General features: G+C 39.3%; 1 protein-coding gene and 1 long non-coding RNA gene across 7 annotated transcripts in view; one reads left to right on the forward strand and one right to left on the reverse strand.

Moving 5' to 3' along the window:
- Window positions 1-25616, reverse strand: part of LOC138744080 (inositol polyphosphate-5-phosphatase A) — a 445284-nt gene that overhangs the window by 86814 nt on the left and 332854 nt on the right. For all 6 annotated transcript variants that reach the window (XM_069899594.1, XM_069899596.1, XM_069899597.1 and 3 more), the window contains one exon: window positions 2595-2679. In XM_069899594.1, coding sequence (XP_069755695.1) covers window positions 2595-2679 — 85 coding nt within the window. The remainder of the gene's footprint in view (window positions 1-2594; window positions 2680-25616) is intronic.
- Window positions 1-25616, forward strand: part of LOC138744083 (uncharacterized) — a 48714-nt gene that overhangs the window by 4293 nt on the left and 18805 nt on the right. The window lies entirely within an intron of this gene.

Here is a 25616-nt window from a genome sequence, read left to right on the forward strand (position 1 = left end):
GCAGAGCCCACCTCACTGACAAAAGACAAAGGAGGAAAAGCCCAACACCCAACCCCAACCAACCAATTTTCCCTTGCAACCGCTGCAACCGTGCCTGGCTGTCCCGCATCGGACTTGTCAGTCACCAACAAGCCTGCAGCAGACGTGGACATACCCCACCATAAATCTTCATCCGCGAAGCCAAGCCAAAGAAAAAAGAAGTGTATGATCAACTACCCTCCAGTTGCTCGGATATCTGGGGCTTCAATAGTATTCAAGAAGCTCAATATCCTTTCGGACGAAAATCCCACCTGACTGACATCCTGCTCTCCTCCCACACTAATATGTCTTCCACCAATCATGGCTACTTTGTGTACCATCTCCAACACACTCTCACCACAGTTACCTAGCTCATAACAACTCCTAAGCCTACAAGGACAAAGGCAGCAGATACATAGAAACATCACCACCTACAGGCTTCTTTCCAAGTCAGATGTGACCCAGCTGTGCTGTGGAAAGATATTTTTCATCATTATGGTTTAAATTCTGGAACTCCCTACGTAGCAGGAGCACCTTCAGCAGAACGAATGCAGCAATTTGAATAATTTTCTCCCAGCCACCTACTTAAGAGTAATTAGGATAAACAGTAAATGTTGACCTGGGATGAGATGCCCTTAACCCAGAAATAAATAAGGAACAAGCAAGATTGAGAACAGTGTGCATCTGAAGCAATTTGCCTGTGGTTATGGTTTTAATAATGGTTCCAGAATGAATACTTTCTTTGCCATTCAGTGTGAAATTGCTTGAAGGAAATAATCTCATTCCGTTTCAATATGGCACATTATAGGCAAAAGCAAATTTCAAGATGCTGCAAATTTAAAGCTGGCAACAATTTGAAACAGACTTGAAATGCCACAAAACCCCATAGAGTACATGGGGTCAACCTGAAATCAAATTTGAGCTAAGCCTATAAATAAGTGGCTCAGTGGAAGTTCAATTAGCTGCACATTAACAGTCTTTGAAACTCATCCTCATAGGGTCAGTAAAAGCAAGTCAGAGGCCTTAAATGAGTCCCTGATTGAGTTTGTTGTTGTTGAGAGTCTGATGGTAGAGAGGCAGCAGCTGGTCCTGAACCTGGTGGTGCGAGTCTTGTGGCACCTAGACCTCTTTCCTGATGGCAGCAGTGAGAATAGAGGGTGTGCTAGGTGGTGTGGATCCTTGATGATTGCTGCTGCTCTACGACAGTAGCATTACCCATAGATGTTCTTCATGGTGGGGAGGGTTGTGCCTATGATATCCTGGGCTGTATCCACTACATTTTGCAGGGCTATTGGTGTCCTCATACCAGACCATGATGCAGTCCATCAGAACACTTTCCATCACACACCTGTAGAAATTTGCCAGGGTTTCCAAAGTCACACCAAACCTCCGCAAACTCCTGAGGAAGTAGAGGCTGGCGTGCACCCTTGAATCTTTAGTTACCAGTTGCATAAAAAGTGAAATAACTTAATCAGACAGTTTTAATGAATACTGAACCTGTAAGCTACTAATACAATTTGATGCATTTCACCCATTTCCTAGGAAAAAAAATCTTCCAGTTGATGTTATTTTACTGTATGGAAAATTTAGTAAGACATCACACTTCCTTCAGCTGCCATGTTTTCCAGCATTACATCTTCTCTCATTTGCTCCTTTTGAAATGTAATTTCCCTTAATTTGCCAGTAATTTTTTTAGTCATTTTGTTTTGTAAAATCTCCCTATTTTGCCATTAATTATTCTTCTTTAATTTATTTTCCTATTAATCAAGATGATCAACAAATGATATGGTCTCTTGCATGGATCTCACTGGGCTCTGCGCCCAGATCATTGGAATAATTTTCCTGTGATATTACTCAGTACTTCAAAAAGCAGAACATTAATGATCTACAATAGTCAACCCACTAACTTCTCATTTGTTGTGAAACAAAAATAAAGACATTTCATTTTAGAATGTTAATATATATATTTAGGTGGCCCACTGGGTCACACAAATTTGCTTTTGGAGAATTCAAAAAAAGAAAAGTTTGAAATACAGAATACACTTTGCTCTCACAAAATTTATGTGAAAATAATCAAATGTAAAATTAACTTTTTTACAATTCGCCTTTCTTGATGCATGTGGCTGCGCATTATGGAAAATTGCAAAATGTAGCAATTTCCAGGAATACAACTGCCCCCCTCCCCTCCACCCACCCAACATAAACATCGATATCACCAGTAACAGACTTAGTTCCAGGGCTGGTGGACAGCACTTAAATATATCCGGGTGAGTGCTGCATATGGTGTTATAAATTATTACAGTGATGTTGGCTGCAGAACAATATGCAGGAACAGTTTTTTTTACCTTTCCCCACCAAGTCCACTAATTTTGTTTGATCTTTTGTAAACTCTAAAATTATATTGTATCAATAATATTAGCAATTATTTTGTCCTCATGAAAACAAGGACAACTTGCATTTCTGAAGCACCTTTATGGGAGTAAAAAAACTCCAAAATCTGACAATGTTTAGAGGGTTAAAAAAGGACATTATTATTGGAACAGAAATAGAGCTTAGAGAAACTTTTAAAGACCTACCTCTATAACACCTTTTGAATCCAATCTGAAGTTAAAATCGCCAAACAGGAAGTGCGGCACCTTCTCATATCGTTGGTCTGTAATCCTAGTATCAAGACAGAGAAATTCACCTTGCATTTGTCCACGTTTTCAATTTCATTTTATTTATTTTACATAATTTTAATCAGAGACATACTGATAAAGCACAAACAACATATTTACACCCAATTATTCTACACCCCCAGTTCATTCGAAACGAACCAGGGGGTGTACACTGGGCGCTGCGGCCCATGGGCTGAAATGGTCTGTTACGTGCTGTATGTCTAAAGTTAAAAACAAGCCTAAAATTCAGAACCTATAAGTTTTCTCTTAAATATGAACTTTGGATTAAATAACATCAAATAACCAGATAATATTGGGGCAGATCCTCTGCTGCCCTGAGACTCCAGGCACCTGTCCTTGTTCCCTGCATGGGTGGACTAGACACAGTCTTCCACTAAACCTGAGCTCACAGCCTGGGTTACTGCTATGCAGAGGTTGTTTCAGCGAGCACAGATAGCTGCTCTCCTGGAAAAGTCAATGTCCCCTAAAACTTATTGGCTATCAAATCCACATAGAAACATAAATTAAATGTATTGTATTTCTCATTAAAACTTAAAAGACTAAAATCATGTTTCCACACTTAAAAACATTTAAACAAATTAAGTTTAATAAGTTTAAGCAATCAGCAAAAAAATTGCAGTTAATAAATAGATTTAAAAAACACAGAAGTTTAGAATTGGCACACCTCACCAAGCATGCAATCTCAAGCAACTGGAATATTCACTTATCCGGCACCTACCAATCCCCATAGGTACCCGGAGTTTTATTGTACTTTGTTCCTAGCAGCTGATTCCTCTCATTCATTTCTATACAGTAGTACTTACACCTGGGTTTGAGCTACACACAAAATTCTGGAGGAACTTGGCAGGTTTGGCAGCATCCATGGAATGCAAAAGAGAGACAATATTTTGTGTGTGCTCCAGTTTTCCTGCATCTGTAGTCCAGCAGGGTTTGAGTTGTTCAGTGGGCAGAATGAGAACTGGGACGCCTATGGAAATTTGCAGCATTCCAAGCACTGATGCAAAACAGCCAATTAAATCTGTGCCAGTGCTGGACATTGTGCTGTGAAATGTGGCAAGTTATGGCGTAAGTTCTGGTGTCAGGGTGGAGGATCTATTTACCATTACATAACATAATAAGGTAGTAAAAGAGCAAAAACAAAAATAATGCCAAAATGGGCAATGACTTCATCAATTTTTGTCATGAGTTTGAGAGGAAGAAGATGGAGAAACATATAACACCCACATAGTAAACAGCCTGGCTAAGTCATCATCAAGACATCTGTGACATTGTTCAGGATCGCAGCTTGTTTCTTAATGATCATATCTTGGCTTCCAATGTGTTAACAGAACCACTGATTTACAGTAATCAAAAGATTTTTTTGCTTTCAGATAGTTCCTCAGTTTTTCCCAGTACCGTGTCTATTTTATTTTGATTGTGGTATTGATTCTTGCTTTTATTCTTTGCTCTACTGTATTTCAAACTGAGGGGATGAAGTGAGGAAATTGACAAGATCTAATATTTCGAACGATGTTCCTCACTTTTAGCGGTACACTTACCATGCTCCCCATATTGTTTGCACATGCCCCCTCAGTAACTTCGTGTCCTTTCAGTTCTTTCAGGTACATTGTTTTTTTCATGTCCAAATCTGCAGCCATTGAATCTGCAATATTGGGTCCCAATTGGCCTTTTCAGTGGCACTGAATTAACTTGAAATGTAGAGGCCAGCGCTGGTTTGGTGTCAAGCCTTCATAGTGAGTCTGCTTCTTTACCCAGGCTTTAATGCAAGCTGACACAAAGACACCCAACCTCCCGCAATTTTAAAACTCAAAAAGGTATTTGCAGCAGGAATTTTGAGTTTTATTTTGAGACTTTGACTCAAAGTTTTTATTCTGAATGTGGGAGGAAAGATTGGGTGAGTTTGATGGAAAGAGTTTGATGAAAATGCTCCCTGTATAGGTATGGAAGTAGTTATACCTTTTTTTTTTCTTTGGCTTGGCTTCGCGGACGAAGATTTATGGAGGGGGTAAAAAGTCCACGTCAGCTGCAGGCTCGTTTGTGGCTGACCAGTCCGATGCGGGACAGGCAGACACGATTGCAGCGGTTGCAAGGGAAAATTGGTTGGTTGGGGTTGGGTGTTGGGTTTTTCCTCCTTTGCCTTTTGTCAGTGAGGTGGGCTCTGCGGTCTTCTTCAAAGGAGGCTGCTGCCCGCCAAACTGTGAGGCGCCAAGATGCACGGTTTGAGGCGTTATCAGCCCACTGGCGGTGGTCAATGTGGCAGGCACCAAGAGATTTCTTTAGGCAGTCCTTGTACCTTTTCTTTGGTGCACCTCTGTCACGGTGGCCAGTGGAGAGCTCGCCATATAATACGATCTTGGGAAGGCGATGGTCCTCCATTCTGGAGACGTGACGTTATACACCTCAGTGATAAATCAACAAACACAATTTGATTGTTATATTGAAATTAAAACATTTCAAAATAGGTAGATATTCTGCTTCTTGCAGAAAGAAACAGTTTGAAATTTGGGGTTGGCCTTCCTGAAAGGGGATACACCAAACTCCATTCAGACTTTGGTTTATCCCTTCCCTCCTGAATCATCTGTCAAAGGGCAGACAGTGCTACTGGAATAATGGAAGAGCTTAGAGTCTTACGTTTCCTCTCAATTCAGTGCTGCCAACAATCCATAAGCTTCTGAAAAGCCAAAAACAGGACAAAAAGACACAAAAGTAGCCATGTCAGACACCGCAGCAGTAAAATGACAGAGGCCAGAATTCTCTGATTTGCTATAACATTTTGCAAGCATTCTGTAAGGATGATCAGTTGCCTTTTCAGTTAATTGCCATGCCTAATACGATAACCTGTATCATTCAATTGTTCTAAGTCGAGGTATCAGCTGCAGGTCAGAAGGTAACATTTTGTTTACAAGATTATTTCCTAAAGTACTTATCTCGCATTCCCTGTGAAAGTTGACTTTGCTTTTTGTCGAGGAAGAATTGGGAATTGAAAATTATCCACAGTGGCTGGAGTTGAATGAGTTTAGGTGGGAGGTCTGAAAGCTGCCTGCCATGACACCCAGCAGGATGCCTTATTAGCTGCGTCATCACAGTTCATTCATGCAAACCATAACAGTGTCACCAACATTCCCACACAAAGACAAAGTTCTTCACACAGTCTATAAACATGCTTCCCCTGGCCAATTCATCCCAGGCTGACATCAGTGAAAAGATTTTAAAAATAAGCTCCGTCAGACTGAATGAGGTGATGATTCTTCAGGCCTGCTGAGAAGAGATGTTCTTGGGGTCAACACATAAATTTATCACTGATGAGAAGAGTTTATTCTTCCAACTTTTCCTACTCCATATGATTCAAGTAAACTGGTATTTGCCATTAAAGATTTTTCAAATGTAACTTGAAGCTGTGAAAAAGAGTGGGTTTTGTCAGAAATGTCACAAAATTTTATAAAGCACTTTCATTAAAGAATGTGCAAACAAAGGGGAAATTTACATACATTCCATAGGAAATGAAAGTCTCTGTGACCCTCCAAACACACAGAATCCTGAATAAAAGTCACGAGGAGCAATGCAAACGAGCAATAAAGGTCACAGGAAGGTTAGTGAATACAGTGGAGAATGACAGATACAGTCAAAAGTAGTTTCAATTCTTTCAGTTACCCTGGGGCAATTTAATTTTGGTAATCAAGTTAAATATCCAAAAGGTTGACCACGTACTGAAACAATGGCAGCCAAACCATGTGCCATTTTTCTCTGCTATTGTTCTTCATCGTGGATTACACAACATTGAGTGATGCAATCTCATGGTCAGAACAGCCAAGTACATTTTTGAGGGGAGACTTTTCAGTCCTGAAGTACTTAGGTGAGACAACGTTCCTGCTCTGCCTGAGGAGCAGATCACTGGCCTGGGCTGACTGATTAAGTCTAATGCATAGGGATTACTTAAAGTGGTATGTGAGTGGAAAGAAAAAGGTTGAGAACCACTGACTTAGTATCTTTATTGAATCCAATGTTTGGTTGGCTCCATTTCTGTTGACTTTAGCAGTGCCCTCTTTGAGAAAGATTTATTTGAGACTAAGGGAGCAGAACTTGGGATGCCAGCAGTAGAGGGGCAGAATCTATCCATTAGTCTGGCTCAGACCTCTCCCTTTCTCTCCCATCCCAGTCTTCATTTTGGTCTCAGAGGGTATTAATGTTTGGAGGTAGGATCAGGCTCCTGTCCTCAGATGGGAACTGATGACGGGTTCGCATTTGAAGACCTGCTATAGGAGATTACTGGATAAACAGCAGGAAGCAACTAGTGGGCTGACTAAACTTACTTTCATCAGGCATGTTGTTCAACTTATCTGAAGAGCAAATATACGTATGCCTTTAACAATGCTATTTTACTCCAATGGAAATAAATTGTCTGACTTGCACCTTTTCCATGTTCTTTACATTAATTTTTTTACCTTAGTTTTTCTTTTAATACCAATAGCATCTGGCAACGTGTTAAGTAAGGGCTTTGAGATTTTCTCCTTTATTCTTCTTTCCTTTCTCTTTTGCATTATTAGAGTTTTTTTTTCTAAAAAAAAGGTATATACTATTTAGAATATGAATTATGGACATGATTTACAATTTATGTATGTTAGTGTTAAACTGAATGTCTTAATTAGTTTATGTCACTGTCCATATTATCTTATTGAATTGTACCCTTTTTGTTTTTATGTTAATTTAAAAAGAAAAAGAACAAAGCTATCATAGCAATTTTATTAGTTAAATTGGATATAAACTGCTGGAGTGAATGGGAACAAGAATTGTTATTTAACTTGGTCCTTGCACCTTCCTGAGAGTTTCCTGAGATTAAGGGGCAGATCATTTCTGTCTGAGACTATTTAAAATCATGAGGCAATGACACTGGTTGAAGCCACTGGTCAGTACATTCTGCCCCTCTACTGCTGGCATCCCAAGTTCTGCTTCCTTAGTCTCAAATAAATCTTTCTCAAAGAGGGCTCTGCTAAAGTCAACAGAAATGGAGCCAACCAAACATTGGATTCAATAAAGATCCTAAGTCAGTGGTTCTCAACCTTTTTCTTCCCACTCACATACCACTTTAAGTAATCCCTATGCCATCGGTGCTCTGTAATTAGTAAGGGGTTACTTAAGGTGGGATGTGAGTGGGAAGGGAAGGTTGAGAATCACTGCTCTAGACCCAGTTGTTACTGAAATCTTTTGCTTGAGAAAAATTGTCATTGGCCCATTTCCTTTGGAGTTATGAAACCGGGAACATAACAAATCAATTAGGTACGATCTAAACAGTGGTTTTCAAACTTTTTTCTTTCCACCCACATACCACCTTAAGCATCCCAGAGCACTGATGGCATAGGGAAATACTTAAAGAGGTATGTGAGTGGAAAGAAAAAGGTTGAGAACCACTGACCTAAATGTGAGACTGAGCAAAACAATGCTACTGGCAAGGAAACCCTTTAAACCACAAGTCCTTCCCTAGCAGATAATCAACTCCTTTATGAAAAGTGGCTGCCCCACAGAATTTAGTTGAGGTTACATGTATAAATGTCAACTGCTAACAAGTCCTATTACTCTATGGTTTTAATGACAGAACAGGATGATGAATGTCAGGTGCCCAACTGTTCCAAGGTAACAAGTTATTGTTAGTGATAACAGCATTTCAATTACATTCCTCAATAACTATTTCAAATAGGTTAATACATTATTTGATGAGCAGAGAGAGAAAAATGTGTCACATGTTCATCCACAATTCTTGCCAATAGAAGCCACCAACATTTAATGTTTAATTCATTTCAGCTGTGAACCCATGTATTTCAGCCCTCCAGATTTAAGCTGCTATTCACACCTGACAAGACCCGACAATATCCATTCAACAAAATACATTAAGTGCAGAAACAGGCCACAAAGGAGCAGGAGAAAGCTATCTGGCCAGTTGAGCCTGCTCACCCATTCAATAAGACCACGGCTGATCTAACTGTTGACTTAGCTCCAACGACCTGCCTTTTCCCCATAATCCTTAATTCCTCTACTATGTAAAAATTTATCCCATTGCGTCTCAACAAAGTAATCACTCCTGCTTCCTTGGATGGAGAATTGGGTGTCACGGTTAGCAGTTAGTGCAACGTCTTTCCAGTGCCAGTGAACGGGACCAGGGTTCGTATCCCACATAGCCTGTAAGGAGCTTGCATATTCTCTCCTTGTCTGCATGGGTTTTTCCTGGGCTTTCTGGTTTCCTCCCACCATCCAAAAATGTACCGGGGGTGTAGGTTAATTGAAGGTTAATTGGGTAGCATAGGCTCGTGGGCCAAAATGGCCTGTTACCGTGCTGAATGTCAGAATTTAAAAAAAATATAATTCTTGGAAAAGCAGTTCCTCCTCATCTCCATCCTAAATCTACTCCCAAATCTGGAGGCTAGATCCCCTAACACTGGACTCACCAAAGCCTCTGTCCTACCCACCCCTTTCACAATATTCTGTTTCTACAAGATCCCCTCTCATTCTTCTGAATTCCAACAAGTATAGACCCAGGGCTGGACAGCAGGCGAAACAAAGTATTTCACTGCATCTCAGTACATGTGACAATGAACAATTCAATTGATTCAATTTAATTAATATATTCTCTAATATTTTTAACCTCATTCAACAACTTTTCCATCAATTCATCAATGTTAAATTGGTTCACCTATTCTCTTGTGTGGCAAATTCCACATTCTTACCAGTATCTGGGCTTAAAAAAGTTTCTCCTGCATCCATTCTTAGATGTATTAATGCCCAATTTATATGTATAGCCGCGATCCTCATCTCCACATCAAGATGAAATTTACTCTGTGACTATTCCTTCTGAACCCTTTTCAGAACCTTACACTCTAAAGAGGTCATTACCCAGTCAATCCCTTCCTAGAGAAAATCATCTCACCCTGTCTGGCATTCCCCAACAGTGAAAGCCACCTATTTCTGATAGCACACAATGTCTTTCTTTCTCCCACTTTCATTCACAACTTATATACCATCCTTCCTCATCAGCATTCTATTCAGATAACTGGATAAGATTTTTTGATTCATTTTTAGTGAAAGACAATTGCATTTTGGGGGTTGTGTGATATGTGCAATAGGTTAACAGAGATGAATTGCAGCAAGTAATTGAGAAAGCAATATTGGCTACAAGTGGTTGGAGGTTATAAATAGAGAATATATTTACAATTGTACAGAGTACTGATGAGGCTGGACATACTCTATTAGAAGCAGTTCAGAAGAGATTCCTGAGTTGAGACTGTTGTCCTTTTGTGAAGAGCTACAAAAGAAAGATCTGTTTTCTTTGGAGTATAGAAGAATGAGGAAGAATCTTATTGAAACATACAAGATCCTAAGGAAATTGACATGGTAGCTTTAGAGATTCTTCCATTACTAGGAGAGTCTTGAACAAGGAAAAATGGTGATAAAGGGATAATAATTTATATTGTATGAGGTTTGTAGGAATCTCTTTCTCGTTAAAGGTGGTAAATCTGTGAAATTATCTACTCCAAAGAATCACAGAGGCTACATGGTATTTAAAGAAAATGGATATAAAATTTTGAAGACTGGGGAACTGAGAGTTGTGTGGAAATGGTGCAGAAGAGGAGCTGAGGCCTAGGACAGATCAATTATGATCATGTTGAATGGCAAGGCAGACATGAGGAGCTAGGAGGCCCACTCCTGCTCTTATTGTTTCATATTCGTATGTTGTGAGTGGTGGGTTAGCTGATGAGTTGCAGTATTTTGTTTCTGACACTTGCAACTGGTTTCATTGCAACAGAAGACTAGCATGTTGTCCAGCCAATCATCATATGGGCATAAAGTATTTCCAATATTAGTTCATTGTTAATTGTCCCATTGTAATTTACTCCAAATATTAGCAGTGCTTAACCTGGAAAAATGAGGAAGGCCTTTGAAGAATTCACTAAATATCATAAAAATAATAGAACAGCGTCATTTTTTAAATGCATAATGCTTCTGAAACAAACCATTAGTTTATTAAGTCAGATCTAAGGATCCACTTAGCCAATTATAACATATTGAAGTTTTTGAAGACTCCAAGTAAAAAAGTACTGGCATGTTTCCCAAAGCACTAAAAACAATTGTGTGTGTTGACTTTGAGGAAATGAAAATCTGAAAATGGAATAAATTAAATCACTGCCCATATATTTATGCTCCAATAATCATTTCATGTAACAGCCTCTTACATCCAATCTTTATCATATTTAATAGTTTAGAATTGATAACAGAAGAAGAGGCAATTTGGCTCCTCCAACTCACTTCAGCTCTTTGGAAGAGCAACCTTGCAGTACTTTTCCTCAGCTCCTTCCCCACAGAGCTGCATTGTTTCCTATATGACTAATTTCCCTTTGAAATGTACGATTGAATTTGCGTTCACCAATTTTGCAGGCAATTGATTTCTAGATCTTGAATAATCACTGCTTGAAAGCCACAAGATCTGGTGAAGGCATAGCAGAATGGATAATGAAAGTCTCTTTACCTTGCAGAAGAGTCCATAGCCAATGACATAAAACCATAGAACATGACAGGATAGAAAACAGGCCATTCAGCCCTTCTTGTCTGTGCCCACCATCATTTTGCTAGTTCTACTGACCTGTTCCCATTCCATAACCCTCCAGACCTCTCCCATCCATGCATCTATCCAAATTATTCTTAAAACACAAGTTCGAGCCCACATTCACCACATCAGATGGCAGCTCGTTCCACACTTCCACCACTCTCTGAGTGAAGAACTTTCCCCTAATGTTCCCCCTAAACCTTTTCCCTTTTCAAATTAAATCTATGACCTCTCATATTTATCTCCCCCATCCTGAGTGGAAAAACCACTCGCATCCACTCTGTCTATACCTCTCATAATTTTGTAAACTGCTATCAAATTTTCCCTCATTCTTCTTCACTCCAAGGAATAAAGTCTTAACCTGTTTAATCTTTCCTTGTAATTCAACTCCTGAAGACCCAGCAACATCCAAGTAAATCTTCTCTGCACTCTTTCAATCTTATTGATATCCTTCCTGTAGTTAGGTGCCCAGAACTGCAGACAATATTCTAAATTTGGCCTCACCAATATCTTAAACAACTTCAACATAACACCTCAACTCCTATATACAATACATTGATTTATGCAGGCTAAGATGCCAAAACCTTTCTTACAACCCTGTCCACCTGCGATACCACCTTCAGGGAACAATGTTTCTATATTCCAAGATCTCTCTGCTCCTCCGCACTCCTCAGTGCCCTAACATTTACTGTGTATGTCCTGCCTTGGTTCGTCCTTCCAAAACACATCACCTCACACTTGTCTGCATTAAACTCCATCTGCCATTTTTTGGTCCATTCTCCCAGTTGGTCCAGATCCCTCTGCCAGCTTTGAAAATTTTTTTCACTGTCCACAACGCCTCCTATCTTTGTGTCATCAGCAAACTTATTGATCTAATTTACCACATTAACATCCAGATCATTGATAGAGATCCCACTAATCATAGGCCTCCAGTCGGAGGAACAACCATCCACTACCACTCTCTGTCTTCTCTCACACAGCCAATTTCGAAGCCAGCTTACAACATATTCTCAGTGCAAGGAGTAAAAGATTTAGGACTGTGACAAAGAGAAATTTCTTCATTGAGTGAATTGGTAATCTTTGATATTTTCTCTTTAAAAGGTTTCAAATCTCAAATTAATAGATTTTACAATTCAAGAAATCAAGAGAATTAGGAAAGAAAAAGAAGATGACTTGAAGGGTTCAGGCATAATGCTATTGAATTGCAAAACATGTTGAAGGGACTACAGAGTCCACTACTGCTCCTATATTTCCATAATTATGCCAAGAGCTGTATACGTGTATTCCTTTATCCAATTTACATTTGTATGCTTCTTTCCCACAATCATAAAATATGGAAAAAATGAATATTATAATGTACCAACTGAACACCTTGTAAAGAACAATGGGATTGGGCAGATTTAATATAAGGAAAGGAAAATAATACTTGGCTGAGCTCAATATTTGGGAGTTCTTTAAGTATTTGTCTAGTACCATACTGTAGATAACGGGGAACTAGTGGATGTGGTTCATTTGGATTTTCAGAAGCTCAACAAGGAAATTGCAGGGGGACTTGGTCAGTTTAGGGGAGTGGGCGGAAAGATGGCAGATGAAGTTTAATGTGAGTAAATGCGAGGTTGTCCATTTTGGAGACAGAAACAAAAGAGTAGAATATTATTTAAATGGAGTTGAGCTCGGGAGTGGAGTAATGCAAAGGGATCTGGGCGTACTTGTTCACCAGTCATTGAAAACTAGCATGCAGGTTTAGCAAGCGGTGAAGAAGGCGAACGGTATGTTGGCTTTCATAAAGAGGGGAATGGAGTATAGGAGTAGAGAAGCCCTCCTGCAGTTGTACAGGGCCCTGGTGAGACCTCAGCTGGAGTATTGCATCCAGTTCTGGTCCCCATATTTAAGAAAGAACATACTTGCTATAGAGGGAGTGCAGCGCAGATTTACAAGGTTAGTTCCTGGGATGGCAGGATTGTCATACGTGAATACGTTAGAAAGACTGAGATTATATGCAATGGAGTTTAGAAGGATGAGGGGAGGCATGATTCAGATATTTAGGATTATCAAAGGGCTTGACAGGGTGAAATCAGAGTACATGTTCCCAATGATGGGAGAGACTAGGACTAGAGGGGATATTTTAAGAATATAGGGAAGGCCATTTAAGACAGAAATGAGAAGAATTTTTTTTTACCCAGAGAGTTGTGGATCTGTGGAATGCATTGCCACAGAGGGTAGTGGGGGCAGATTCAATGAATAGATTTAAGAGAGAATTGGATAAGGCTCTTGTGGGCAGGGGAGTTAAGCGTTACGGGGATAAGGCTGGGATTGGTTATTGAAAGAAAAAGATCAGCTGTGATCTGATAAATGGCGGTACTGGCTCGTCGGGCCAATTGGCCTACTCCAGCACCTACGGTCTATTGTCTATAAGGTTAAGGAAACTGGAATTGGAAGAAATGTGAAAATGGAGAGAAAAAATGGTCATTGTGCAGAAAGGATGGTAACTGATTATTCTTCAAGCTGTGTCTCATAGGGAGATGACAGGCATCGGTGCTTGGAACCCAGGTATTAACAACCTGTGACCATAATGTGAACTAATGTCATATTTGGTGATGATAATAAATTACATAGAAATTGTGAAAAGGAAGAATTAAATGGGCTTTAGGAAGATTTGGGCACTGAATGATTGGGCAAGAATATAGGCAGATAGAAGCAAATATGGAAAGATCATGCAGTTCAGTGAGCAAAACAATAATATTCCATTATTCAGTTACTTAACAAGAATTCAGCCATTTATCTCCACATAAAATCTTAGAAATATTAGGTGGGGCTGCATGAAATTTGACTGTGATTAAAAGTACATTCAGCCATAAAAACTGTTTCGCTATCTGTAATTGATAATTTTTTAAAAACACAATGGATTTTGAAATTAATCAAGTGGTGGGAGTTAGGTGTGACTGTACACCTGTCAGCCAGTAATCAGGAGGGCAAGTGATATGTTACCCTTGATCATGAGAATCACAGAAGGAAGTGTTATTACAATTGAATAGGACCTTGGCAAAATGGAATTGGCAATGTTATACACAGTTTTGTTTTCCTCGCACAAGATATATTTACTACAGAGGGAGTGGAGCCAGAATTCTCTGGACTGATTCTAGGAATGGCTGACTTGCCTCATGAGGGGAGATGGATGAGACTGGAACTATATTCCCCAGACGAGATCTCACTGACAGTTGCAAGGAGAATTTTTTTTCCCTGTCGGAGGAGAATATGTGGTTGTGTTCAGAATTAACAATTTCTCACCGATGAATGTTTAGAATTCCTTATACCAGAGGGGTGTGGAGGGTCACCAATTACACTGATAAATTTCTGAGTAATACAGGAATCAAGGGATATGGCACTGGTGCTTGAAAATGGTCTGAGACAGATCAGCCATGATCCTGATTGGCCATATAGGAGACTCAAAGGCTGAGCCACCAGCTGCTTTCTTGTGATTTTCTCCTCACAAACAGAAATAATTTTCCTTCTCCTGCAGCTGTATTTTTTAAAATGTTTAATTCAACTCGACCTCTATAAATATGTTTCTCCATGAATGAGTCAGGTGGGAATATTTTAATTGCATAAGTTTTGCCTTTGCAATTGGAATGATGGTAAACTGTTTGCCATAATTTTACTGTATAACAGGCAGCAGATTTTAGAGAACGACGACAAGCAATTCATTCCCGAAATATAGAAGTTGCTGTGAGAGCTTTTTCTGCTTCTTACTGGTTGCAAAGTTCTGTGGCATAGAACAACTTTGCACTTTATGGGCCCTTCAGCCCAAGATGTTGTATTGTCCTAAATAAACCTACTCCACATCAATCAACCCTTTCCTCCCTCACAGCCAGCCATAAGCCTCCAGTTTTCTTCCATCCATGTGAATATCTAAGAGTGTTATTTAAATGTCCTCATTGTTGTGGCCCCCTACCACAACCCCAGGCACCCACCACTTCCCATGCAAAAAAATGTGACGCCTCCTCTAAACTTACCCTAAACAGGTGCTCTCTGGTATAGGTCACTGCCGCCCTAGAAGAAAGACACTGGCTGTCCACCCTATCAATGCCTCTCATAATCTTGCACACCTCTATAAAGTTGCCTCTCATCCTCCAATGCTCCAAAGAGAAGAGCCACAGCTTGCTCAGCCTTTCCTCATAAAGCATGTTCTCATGTCCAGAGAGCACCCTGCTAAATCTCCTCTGCACCTTCTCCAAAGAGGCCATCTGTAATGTAACTTTATTATTCAGTTACTTAACAAGAATTCAGGTATTTATCTCCACGTAAAATACCTTAGAAATATTAGGTGGTGATGCATGAAACTTGACTGATTGAAAGTACATCAAGCCATAAAAACTGTTTCGCTATCTGTAATTGATAGATAAATATTTAAAACACAATAGATTTTAAAATTAATCTGTTGTATTTTTGGTGTTTTAAAATATTAATCATATTGTAGTTTCTATAATAATCTTGTATATGTAATACAATTTAGAATTTTACGAATCATTTAAAACCTTCATTAAAAATTACACTTTTTTTCCTTCAGCATTGTGTCTTTGAAACTGCTTTGCCTAGTCATTGATGTCATCCCAATAGGAGAGTTCCCTTCGAATTGGTATGACCTGAAGTCATGGCAGGAAAGGGAAGTTCACCACATAGACACTGCATTATTGCTGAGGGTTAGGTTTCACTGAAACTGCTCCAGGAGCCGTTGCTTCATCATTGATATGTAACCCAGGATATTTCCTTTTCAAAAACATATCATGTATACTGTAGCTTCAAAAAATTTGCATTCCTACATATATATGGCCTCTTTAATGACAATCCAGAACACTGTGCAGTCAATTTGCAGATAAAAAGGTCAACATAATAATAATGTTCACTGAGGGATAAATATTGGCTCGTACCTCAGCTGTAGCTCATCTGACTGGAAGTCTGTTTTAAATCTACAGCATTTTGATTCTAAGGCAACAGGACCATCCAATGAGCCAGTAATTGCAGATTTGTTACTATGCCTTGTTGAATGAGTAAGCACTAATCCACCTATTCACACTACTTCACAGCAGCAAGGGCTGATTTACAGCTCAAAAGTTATTAGAACACACATGCGAAATGCAAATTGTTCACTTTCACGAAAAAGATGAATTTCAAAAATAAAGTAATTTTAGAAAATTATATTAAAACCACATTTGCAATTTATATTACATTAATTTTTGGATTAAACCAAGGGCTTTCAAATGGTTTCCAGGTCTTCATATCAAAATCAAATTAAAAAATTCCACAATAACATCGGGAGTTACAGAGGGACTGCAATACATTACAAATAAATGTGCTCTATAAAGCTTAAAAAATTCTTATTATTACAAAAAAGAATTACATAACTTGGCGTGAAAGATCATAACTGATGACTTCTTTCTTTCCTACAAAGTTGAGCTAGAAATTTTAACTGAATGTCCATCAGAAATAGCAGATGCTGTAAAACTGAACTGAAAGTAAAAAAAATGGAAATACTCAGCCCTTCATGCAGCGTATTTGACGTCAGAAACATTGCAGGTCAACTCTGTTTCTCTCTCTAGAAAAGCTTCCTATTAGTCTGAATAATTCTAGATTCTTGTTCTTATTTCCCAGACTGGAACTGTGAAACAGTTCACTGAATGTGCCAACATATAGGATGGCTCCTGTCCAGGACGATCCTGGAATTTCCAACTTTTGAAAGTTAGGCTTTGACCAATACTTTCTGTATAAGACGTCCCCAAATCTGCCACTTAATGCTGACCAGTGGATGCTGTTAAAAGTGAATCACAATATTTTAATGCCAAATCACCCCATAAAGGTTTTAATTTCATTAACATATTGTAGCAAAGTGTTACTCACTGAAAGGAAGCGATGTACATGTTGTAGAGCCGATTGCAAGTCTGATTTATTTAGGCCTTTACTCTGTGTTTTTACACACTCCCGCTCCCGTCGCTTTGGCTGCAAGTGATGTCATCGGGTCCATCAAAAACCCATCCCGTGTGCAGGCTGTTTTCCCACGCTTGTAGCAGTGCATCCACTATTTTGGGAGCTGGTTCGCTTGTCCTGTAACAGACTGTTTAAAGTCTTTACAGAGCCAATGGCAGTCAGACTGGGTGATGGACCCCATGGGCGAGTGCTGAGACTGTTGATACCTAACAGGATATGTGCAAGATTGTGTTGGAGCCAGCAGGAAGATGGCAACAGTGTTGAGTCTTTGCTGTCAAGGGTTTGGATTTTAGACGGCGTATAAAACAACTCCAATTTTAAGGTGGGTTTTTTCCAATTTTGAGGATCGTCCTATATATGGTAATGCTGAAATCATATGAAACACGACAGCATTGTCAGCCCTCAGATATTCCCTTGGCCCTGACAAGGATTCCAGGTACTGTACCGAGTTCCTCAGCACTTTGTGCGTGGCACCAGATATTCCACAGTGGGTTTCAATTAACAATTCGTCTTTTGCAATTGCATTCAGATTTTTCTTTGAAAAACGATTGTTTCTTTGTTTTCCATTTTGCTGGTTAGCAGGGAGCACAGTGGAAATCCAAGACCAAGATTCAAGGTTCAATTTATTGTTATGTAATAAAGACCATGTAATAATTACACAAAATTTGTTTTCATCTGCCTAAGGCAAGCAGATTTGCCATTGGCAGAAATTGCCTGAAGCGCCTCTTACAGTCAGAGAGAGAGAGAGAAGCAAACGAGACCAATAGTCAATACTTAGCTGAACTCTCACTTGATGATGAACAAGTTAGTATGTGATTAACATGCACAATCTACATGTCACACAGTTAATCATCAGTCCTTTGTTCTTCGTGCCAGTTTGTCAGATACCATCAGCGCGAAAAAATCCAAGTGACTGAACCGCTCCAGATTTAGTAGCTCAATCACTGTTCCTCCTCTCACGTTTCACCATCCAGAACAGAACCACCTTCCTTTACAAGAAGAATTATTTTTAGGGGCATGGTGTAGTGTGTCTTTTTTGTTTCCAACAAATGTGCTGCCCGATAATGCAGTATTTGGTCTGCACCCTATGAAGAGCTCGGCTGTTTCTACATTACCAATCTAGACCCAGATTCACTACAGCACTCTCAACTTTTCACCTTGACTCTTGCAAGATATGATTGAACATGAAACTATTAACCCTGGACTTCTGATCGTATTTGCCATATGAAATTAGACTAAAACAGTGTTTGATGCCAGTGGTTTTGTGCCACTATATTAACAAGCCATGACTTCAATTATTAGTTCAGATATAAATCCACCATGCACCGAGCCCAGTACAGTTTTACTGTGCTTTCATTCTATAAATCACTGGGTTCATCTAAACACAGGTGGAAATAAAATATATTCATTAGGTTCAGTTTGTCATTTTTTTTGTAGTGCATCAAAATCACACTAAAGCAGGTTTAATATTGTGAAGATTTATAAATCCAGTAACAAACTGAATAATGATTATTAAAAGACAGATAACTAACGCTGAAAAAGAGTTTAAGACATTCCACTGCAAGTAAAAGGAAATAAGAAGAACAAATCTTAATAAACAACCCAGGATTCAATTCTTCACCCTAAGGTTGACCAAATTATTTTTTTTACTCCTGGTTTCTATCTGTCTAAATCTTCAAAGCACATTTTCTCCCAACAATTCCACATTAGAAATAATCTGGAAACCTGTTAATCCAGAGAGTGCTTCACTTTTATGTTTGAATTCTGTCATGTGTTAATGGTGGAGTACAATTATTTATTTCCATTTAATGGTGTTCTTTCGAATTCAACTAAATGACAAACACATCTTTCAGTTCACTTCCACATCTTGCTTAATTTACAGCAGCATGGGGAAAAGGCAGCAACAAATCTAACATTCTGATGTGATTGTATTTTCCATTCTCAGGCCCAGACTCTGAATCCCAACAAATGCTCTTTTGAATAGTTTTTGCTTCACTCTTAAAGAATTAAAGGAGTTCCTTGATTTTTTCCTCCCAACAACAATAAGGGACTGTGATAATCAAAACTGTGTTCAGGTATCATTTTCTGATTTATTCTGACGTGCCTGAGTAATCTGGGCACTACGTTTAGCACAATGAAATTACAGCGCCAGCGACCCAGATTCGAATCCGTTTGTATGTACCCCCATGACCTGCATGGTTTCCTCCAGGAGCTCTGGTTTTCTCCCACCCTTCAAAAACACAGGGTTTGTAGGTGTACTGGTGTATTTGGGTGGCCTGGGGTTGTGGGCCAGAAGAGCCTGTCACTGTGCTGTATCTCTAAATATTAACTGGGGCGCACAGTTATAACCATGCAACAATTACAGCACAGAAACAGGCCGGTTCGGCCCTTCTGGTCCACGCCGAACACCTTCTCCCACTGAGTCCCATTGACCCGCACCCAGCCCATAACCCTCCACACCTCTCTCGTCCACAGACCTATCCAAATTTTCCTTAAATATTAAAATCAATCCCACATCAACCACTTTGGCCAGAAGCTCATTCCACACTCCCACCACCCTCTGAGTGAAGAAACTCCCCTCAAGTTTCCCCTAAACTTTTCCCCCTTCAATCTCAATCCATGTCCTCTTGTTCGAATCTCCCCCACTGTCAATGGAAAAAAGCCTGTCTACATTTACTCTATCTATTCCCCTCATAATTTTAAATACCTCTATCAATCTTCTACAGTCGAGGGAATAAAATCCCAGCCTGCTCAACCTTTCCCTGTTACTCAAACCCTGAAGCCCAGGCAACATTCTTGTAAACCTCCTCTGCCCTCTCTCTATTCTGTTTATATCCTTCCTATAATTTGGCGACCAAACCTGCACACTGTATTCCAAATTTAGCCTCACCAATGCCTTATTCAGCTTCAACACGACATCCCAACTTCTGTATTCAATACTCTGATTTGTGAAGGCCAACATGCCACCAACCTATCTACCCTATTAGTGCAACGCCTTTGGAGTGCTGGTGATTGGTTAGAATCCCACACCTTCTGTAAGGAATTTGTACATTCTCCCCGTGTCTACGTTGGTTTCCTTCAGGTGCTCCAGTTTTCTCCCACCCTTACGTGTCGGGGATTGTAGGTTAATTGGGCATAATTGGGTGGCATGGGCTCATGGGCTGAAAAGGCCTGTTACTGTGCTGCATTATCTAAATTTTAAAAAAATCTTCCAAGCGATCCAATTCGGCTGAAGGGAAAAACAAGAACATCAACAAAGATGGAACCCAGTACCTTATGCACCTTTCAACTAGTACGTGGTGCAAGATGTATCAAAATAAAGAGCAATGCTCAGAAATTGTAAGATGTTGCAAAATTCGAGGTAAAGTGGACATATACTTCAAACATCAATGGGAGCAGAAAAATCCAAGGACACGAGAAATCAAACTCAAACATTTCACGTTCTCATTCAAACTGGAATGAATTTATCATGTACTTGTGGATTTTTTCCCTGTTTCACTTTCTCGATTTAATGGAATGTTTGCTGACTCGTGTAATAAATTGCAACAATTATTTAATCATTAGTGGGATAATGTATACGTTTTATCTCTTGCTTTCCATCGTCTTTATAATTTTTCACCCTGTATGGTGTGTAACATCTGAGAGCTTCAGTCAAGCATGTTATAAAAACAGGCACATTTAAACTGTACATCATCTAGCCAAGCCTACAGTGCAATGTGAAACTCAACAATTTGCATCAATTTTCCATTTACTTATTCTCTCATTTAGTTTGGAAACAATGTTCAGTTTCTATGTATTTCTTATGAGTGAAGGTAGCCCCAAGAAGACTTTGAATAAATTTTTTACCATTTGAGTCAACTGCAAAAAAAAATGTAACTGCATCAAAAGAGAGATTTAAATTTTATGAACATTTGCCAGAATCTTAATCCAAAAGAACATTTTGTAATGGATGGTCACTAAATAATGCTGCTCTATACAACTCTGGCAACGATTTGGACAAACGTTACACTTTCCTCTTAACAAATTCAGCATTACAATTCTATTCACTTTGGAGTTTTCTCTTTGCCTTCAGTTCAGTCTTTTAATAGGGCAGTTGGCTGTTAGCTTTTAAATGACTAAAAATGCACTCAAAGAGAATGGATTTTCTGCGATACTCTCAGTGCAGCCTGTGTTGCTGCCAGGGACCTTTGTCAGTTGGCCGTTGGGACTAACGAAGTCCAAGATTGTTTTAGGTTTTCAAATAAATGAAATCAAATAACATCACGTCACTCCTGGCCAATCAACGGTGATGTTTACTGCACAGAAAGACAATACTTAATTGTTGATAGGTGCCAGTTGATCGGACCATCAAGCAGCTGGGACCTGCATAATCGAACAGCTAATGCCAACTAAAACAATACATTTGGGAATGGGGAAACTTAGCAAATGCCTAATACTATCAAGTTTACATATGAACGTTTAACCTGTTGGCTCCTGAGAGATTTGCTCATTTACTGTCTGAACAAATGCCTTATAAACACTTTCTAAATATATATAACATTACAGCAATGAAAGAGAAAAATATTTGGTCAGTAAATTACCCTTTTGTGGGTCACATAAAATGATTATATTTTGTTTTCACTTTTAAAGCAGTAATGCTGGTCCAGTGCCACTCTCATGTTTTAGAAACACATTGATTCCTGTCATAGGTTGTAAAGGGTAATGGAAAATCTTGACAACTGCAATGTTGATAGGATACAAGAAGTTTGCAGAAGTAGATGGAAGGAAACATATTAAACAACTTGGAGAAATCCACCAATAGGGGAAAAAAAAGCACACTTATTACTAACTTGCAAAATGTGTGAGTTTTTTTCAAATCCAAATCCACAGAGAACAAAGATCTTCCCCAATGGTTGGAAAAGTCCCAAATTAGTGGGTTTGGGCTGTGATGTCTCAATTTCGACTAGATACAAGTTCATAACTAGAAACTCTCCGTTAGCTCAGACTAACAGGTGGAACCTAGCAGTGTTACTCAAAGAAGCTGTTGTGAACTGGTACAAAAGGTTGATATTTGACAAAGATGTCTTTGGGAGAAATATTTCTGGAGTTGGTCCCAAGGAGCACCCTTGGGGCAGCACAGTTGGCAGAGTTCTATGAGGAGGGCCTGATCCTCAGACAGTTTGTCTGAATTAGAGAAATGCTTCATTTCCTAATGATGGCATCCTTGATCATGTTCAAAATTTATCAAAAAAATGGTCTTGATGACCTTCCAAAAATAAACCTATTTGCATTTTAAGAGCATTGCCTGCCTTTGCTTTAGTGATGACACAATCCAATGAACTTTAATAAAATTATAATTTAACTCTTTGTCACAGGAAATGCATGGACCTTTTCTTTCAAAATTCTTCATCATTTTAAATATGATGTTTCGTCACCATAGAATAAAAATATATGACTAAAAATTGGAGCTCAGCCTCTTCCATTGGACTAAATCGGCACTGAGTCCACTATTGCGTAATCAGGTGTTGTAGAAAAGGAATGAGCACCTGATGTACCAGGTTTTACTCACATTGTTGCTCTCATTCATGAATTAAACTATAGTTCCTCAAGAGAATTTCAACTCCTACCTTATCATCAGTAATAATGAACATTTCTTATTTTTAATTGAAATATTTCCTTCCCAAGATTAATGACTTTACAATGAACCACTGTTAAAATGATAAACTGAACATCAATTTAATTGGGCCCGTATGGTTGGCATAGCGGTTCGCGCAACCCTGTTACAGCATCAGTGAGTGGACCGAGATTTGAATCCTGCACTGTCTGTGAGGAGTTTTTACATTCTCCCCGTGTCTGCATAGGTTTCCTCTGGGGGCTCTGGTTTCCTCCCACCGTTCAAAAACGTACAGGTCATTTGGGTGTAATTGAGTGTCACGGACTCGTGGGCTGAACGGGCCTGATACCGTGCCGTATGTCTAAATTTAAATTAAATTAAAATTAAAGATATTACATCACTTCTATGATATTCAAAAATTGCAAGAATAAACTGTCCACATAAAATGAAGTAGTGGTGAACAGAACGGCATCTCTTGTCCTTCTGAAATGAATTTATCATTTATGCCTGTGGTTTTCTCATTTAATCAATACAACATAATGTCATTCATTGCTGCTCTCTTGTTGAATGTCTGTTACGTTTAGCTGGATTTCCAGGGTTTTTTATACATTTGCTGGTTGCTGCCGATAAGGAATTCTCATTGTTCTTCATGACTGTCATCACTGGTGTTGCTTGGGGTGGGGCTTTGGGGATGAGTGTGTTGGGGGAAGGGGTGGTGAGGAATGTGGCAAGGCGAGAAGGCCAATCCAAAATATGCCAGTGGGAAGCTGGATCTTTGAGGCAGCCTGTGTCTTTGCCTAGAAACTGAGTAGCTTTTCTTCCCTTATTCAGCAACCAGTTCTGGGAAAAGCCAAAAGGGAAACATTTAGATTGGAGGGTCTTTGAAATGTGGTGACACTTGACTGATGAGCATCCATAACATGACAAAGAATTGTTGTGTGTAGCCTGTGCATCACATAGCCTCTCCCTGGGAAACTAATTGCTTTGAATTGTTAATGGTAACATTATTTTTCTGGCAATCATTTCTTTAGAATACGCAAAATGAGCATGAAACAGCTCTTTTGACTAGACATAAAAGTTAAATGTCCCAATGTTGATCAAATTAACTTCAGCTACGTGACAATGGACTATATATGTGAGACAATAATGGCAGGGACAAAGAGCTGCTTTATGCCAAGATTTCACAGTTGTAATGTAAAAATGTTGCAGTTGAACTAGGCCAGAGAACATTCAAAGGCAAACAGAGGAGTACTGTCACTTTTTAGAAATCCAGCTACACGACGCAAATACACAGGACAATTTCAGGAAGTTTCAATAATCAGCATATTGAAGGGAGCAAGGATCCTGGATTAGACTGCCACTAGGATTTGCTAAATTATATTTTCTAAGTTTATAATCGTTACGATGAGTGACGTGTTTTAAAAGGGTTTTTAAAATATTTGAAAAGTTTGGTTGAACCAAAAGTCTGCAGTGAAGTAAAACAGAAAGCTGGAGAAATTCAGCAGGTCAGTGTACTTTACCGAGCAAAGGTAAAGAGACAGAACCTCCATCAAACTATTTTATATATATTTGGCATCTTAGGAGTTCAGTCACTCAAGCAGAGTGTACATTGAACACAGGACTAGAGAGATGCTTCAACTGTTGACTTCAAAAAACTGTTTATGTGTGCACTAATAGTGAGAAGCACTTTGGTGTTAAAACACTTGTTCTTACGCAAGTTTAAAGGCTCACGGAAAGACAATCATTCTCTTTTGAATGGGGTTAAAGCTGCCCCCTGATTCAAAAACCCAGCTTGAAACTTCTCTTGTGTGATTATCTGACAGCACCCAGCTACTGTAGCACTGCTGGAAATGTAGATCTACACTGCTTTTCTGAGAGATTAAAGTTGAAAAAGAAGTTTACACCATAGATGCTCTCACTTTCTCTTTCCTACTGTCGACAGGAGTAATGATGAACAATGGCCAAAGATGGTTCCCAAAACCTACTGAATGGCTACACTGTTGGTGGCAGCATTCATTCAAACTCAGTCCAGGGTATTGTCCCCTCTATCAGTGGATCAGAATAGAGTTTGCTGGTGGCTGCCAAAAGGTTAGCTGCACTGATGAAAGGAGTTTCCCATTATTCACTGCTCTACAGAGCTTTCCTATTATGTCTCCCTGCCACTGTTCATGATGGAGGTCCGGATCTGTGGCTGGACGATCAGTCAGAATAATTGATTTGTGCAAATGAGGCCGACAATAGTTGCACAACATAAAATCTACTCTCCTCTAAGACAAATGAATTTGCCAGTTCTGGTACTGTCACTTTCCAATTGTAAAATCTCGAGTCCACAGTGAAAAATACGACAAACTTCCCAGTGCATTGTGGGAGGTCCTGATTGGTGAGCCATTTGTTAGAAGATGACAGCATCACATTTTAAATCTGTCAATTAATCCTTTAAATTTATTTAACAATTTTATCAAATTCACTTGTAAATACTTCTACCCTCTGTCCTTATACTGTTACATATATTCTCTGGAAGAGGGGTTGTCACTCTTCCTCAATCATTACTTAATGATTGGAGGTTTCCACGCAACTTGCACCATTTTAAAATTGCCCATCGTCTAACCAGCACCAAAAAGAAATGCTGCAATTTCACTAGGATGAGGTCAATGGACACACAACTTATCACCAAGAGGAAACCCTGTACAACTGACTTGTGTAAAAAAATAAACAAGAGGCTGTCTTCTAAATTGGCTCGACTTTCCCATTGATG

The sequence above is a fragment of the Narcine bancroftii genome, chromosome 10 (genome assembly GCF_036971445.1).
Source record: "Narcine bancroftii isolate sNarBan1 chromosome 10, sNarBan1.hap1, whole genome shotgun sequence".
Classification (NCBI taxonomy): Eukaryota; Metazoa; Chordata; class Chondrichthyes; order Torpediniformes; family Narcinidae; genus Narcine; species Narcine bancroftii.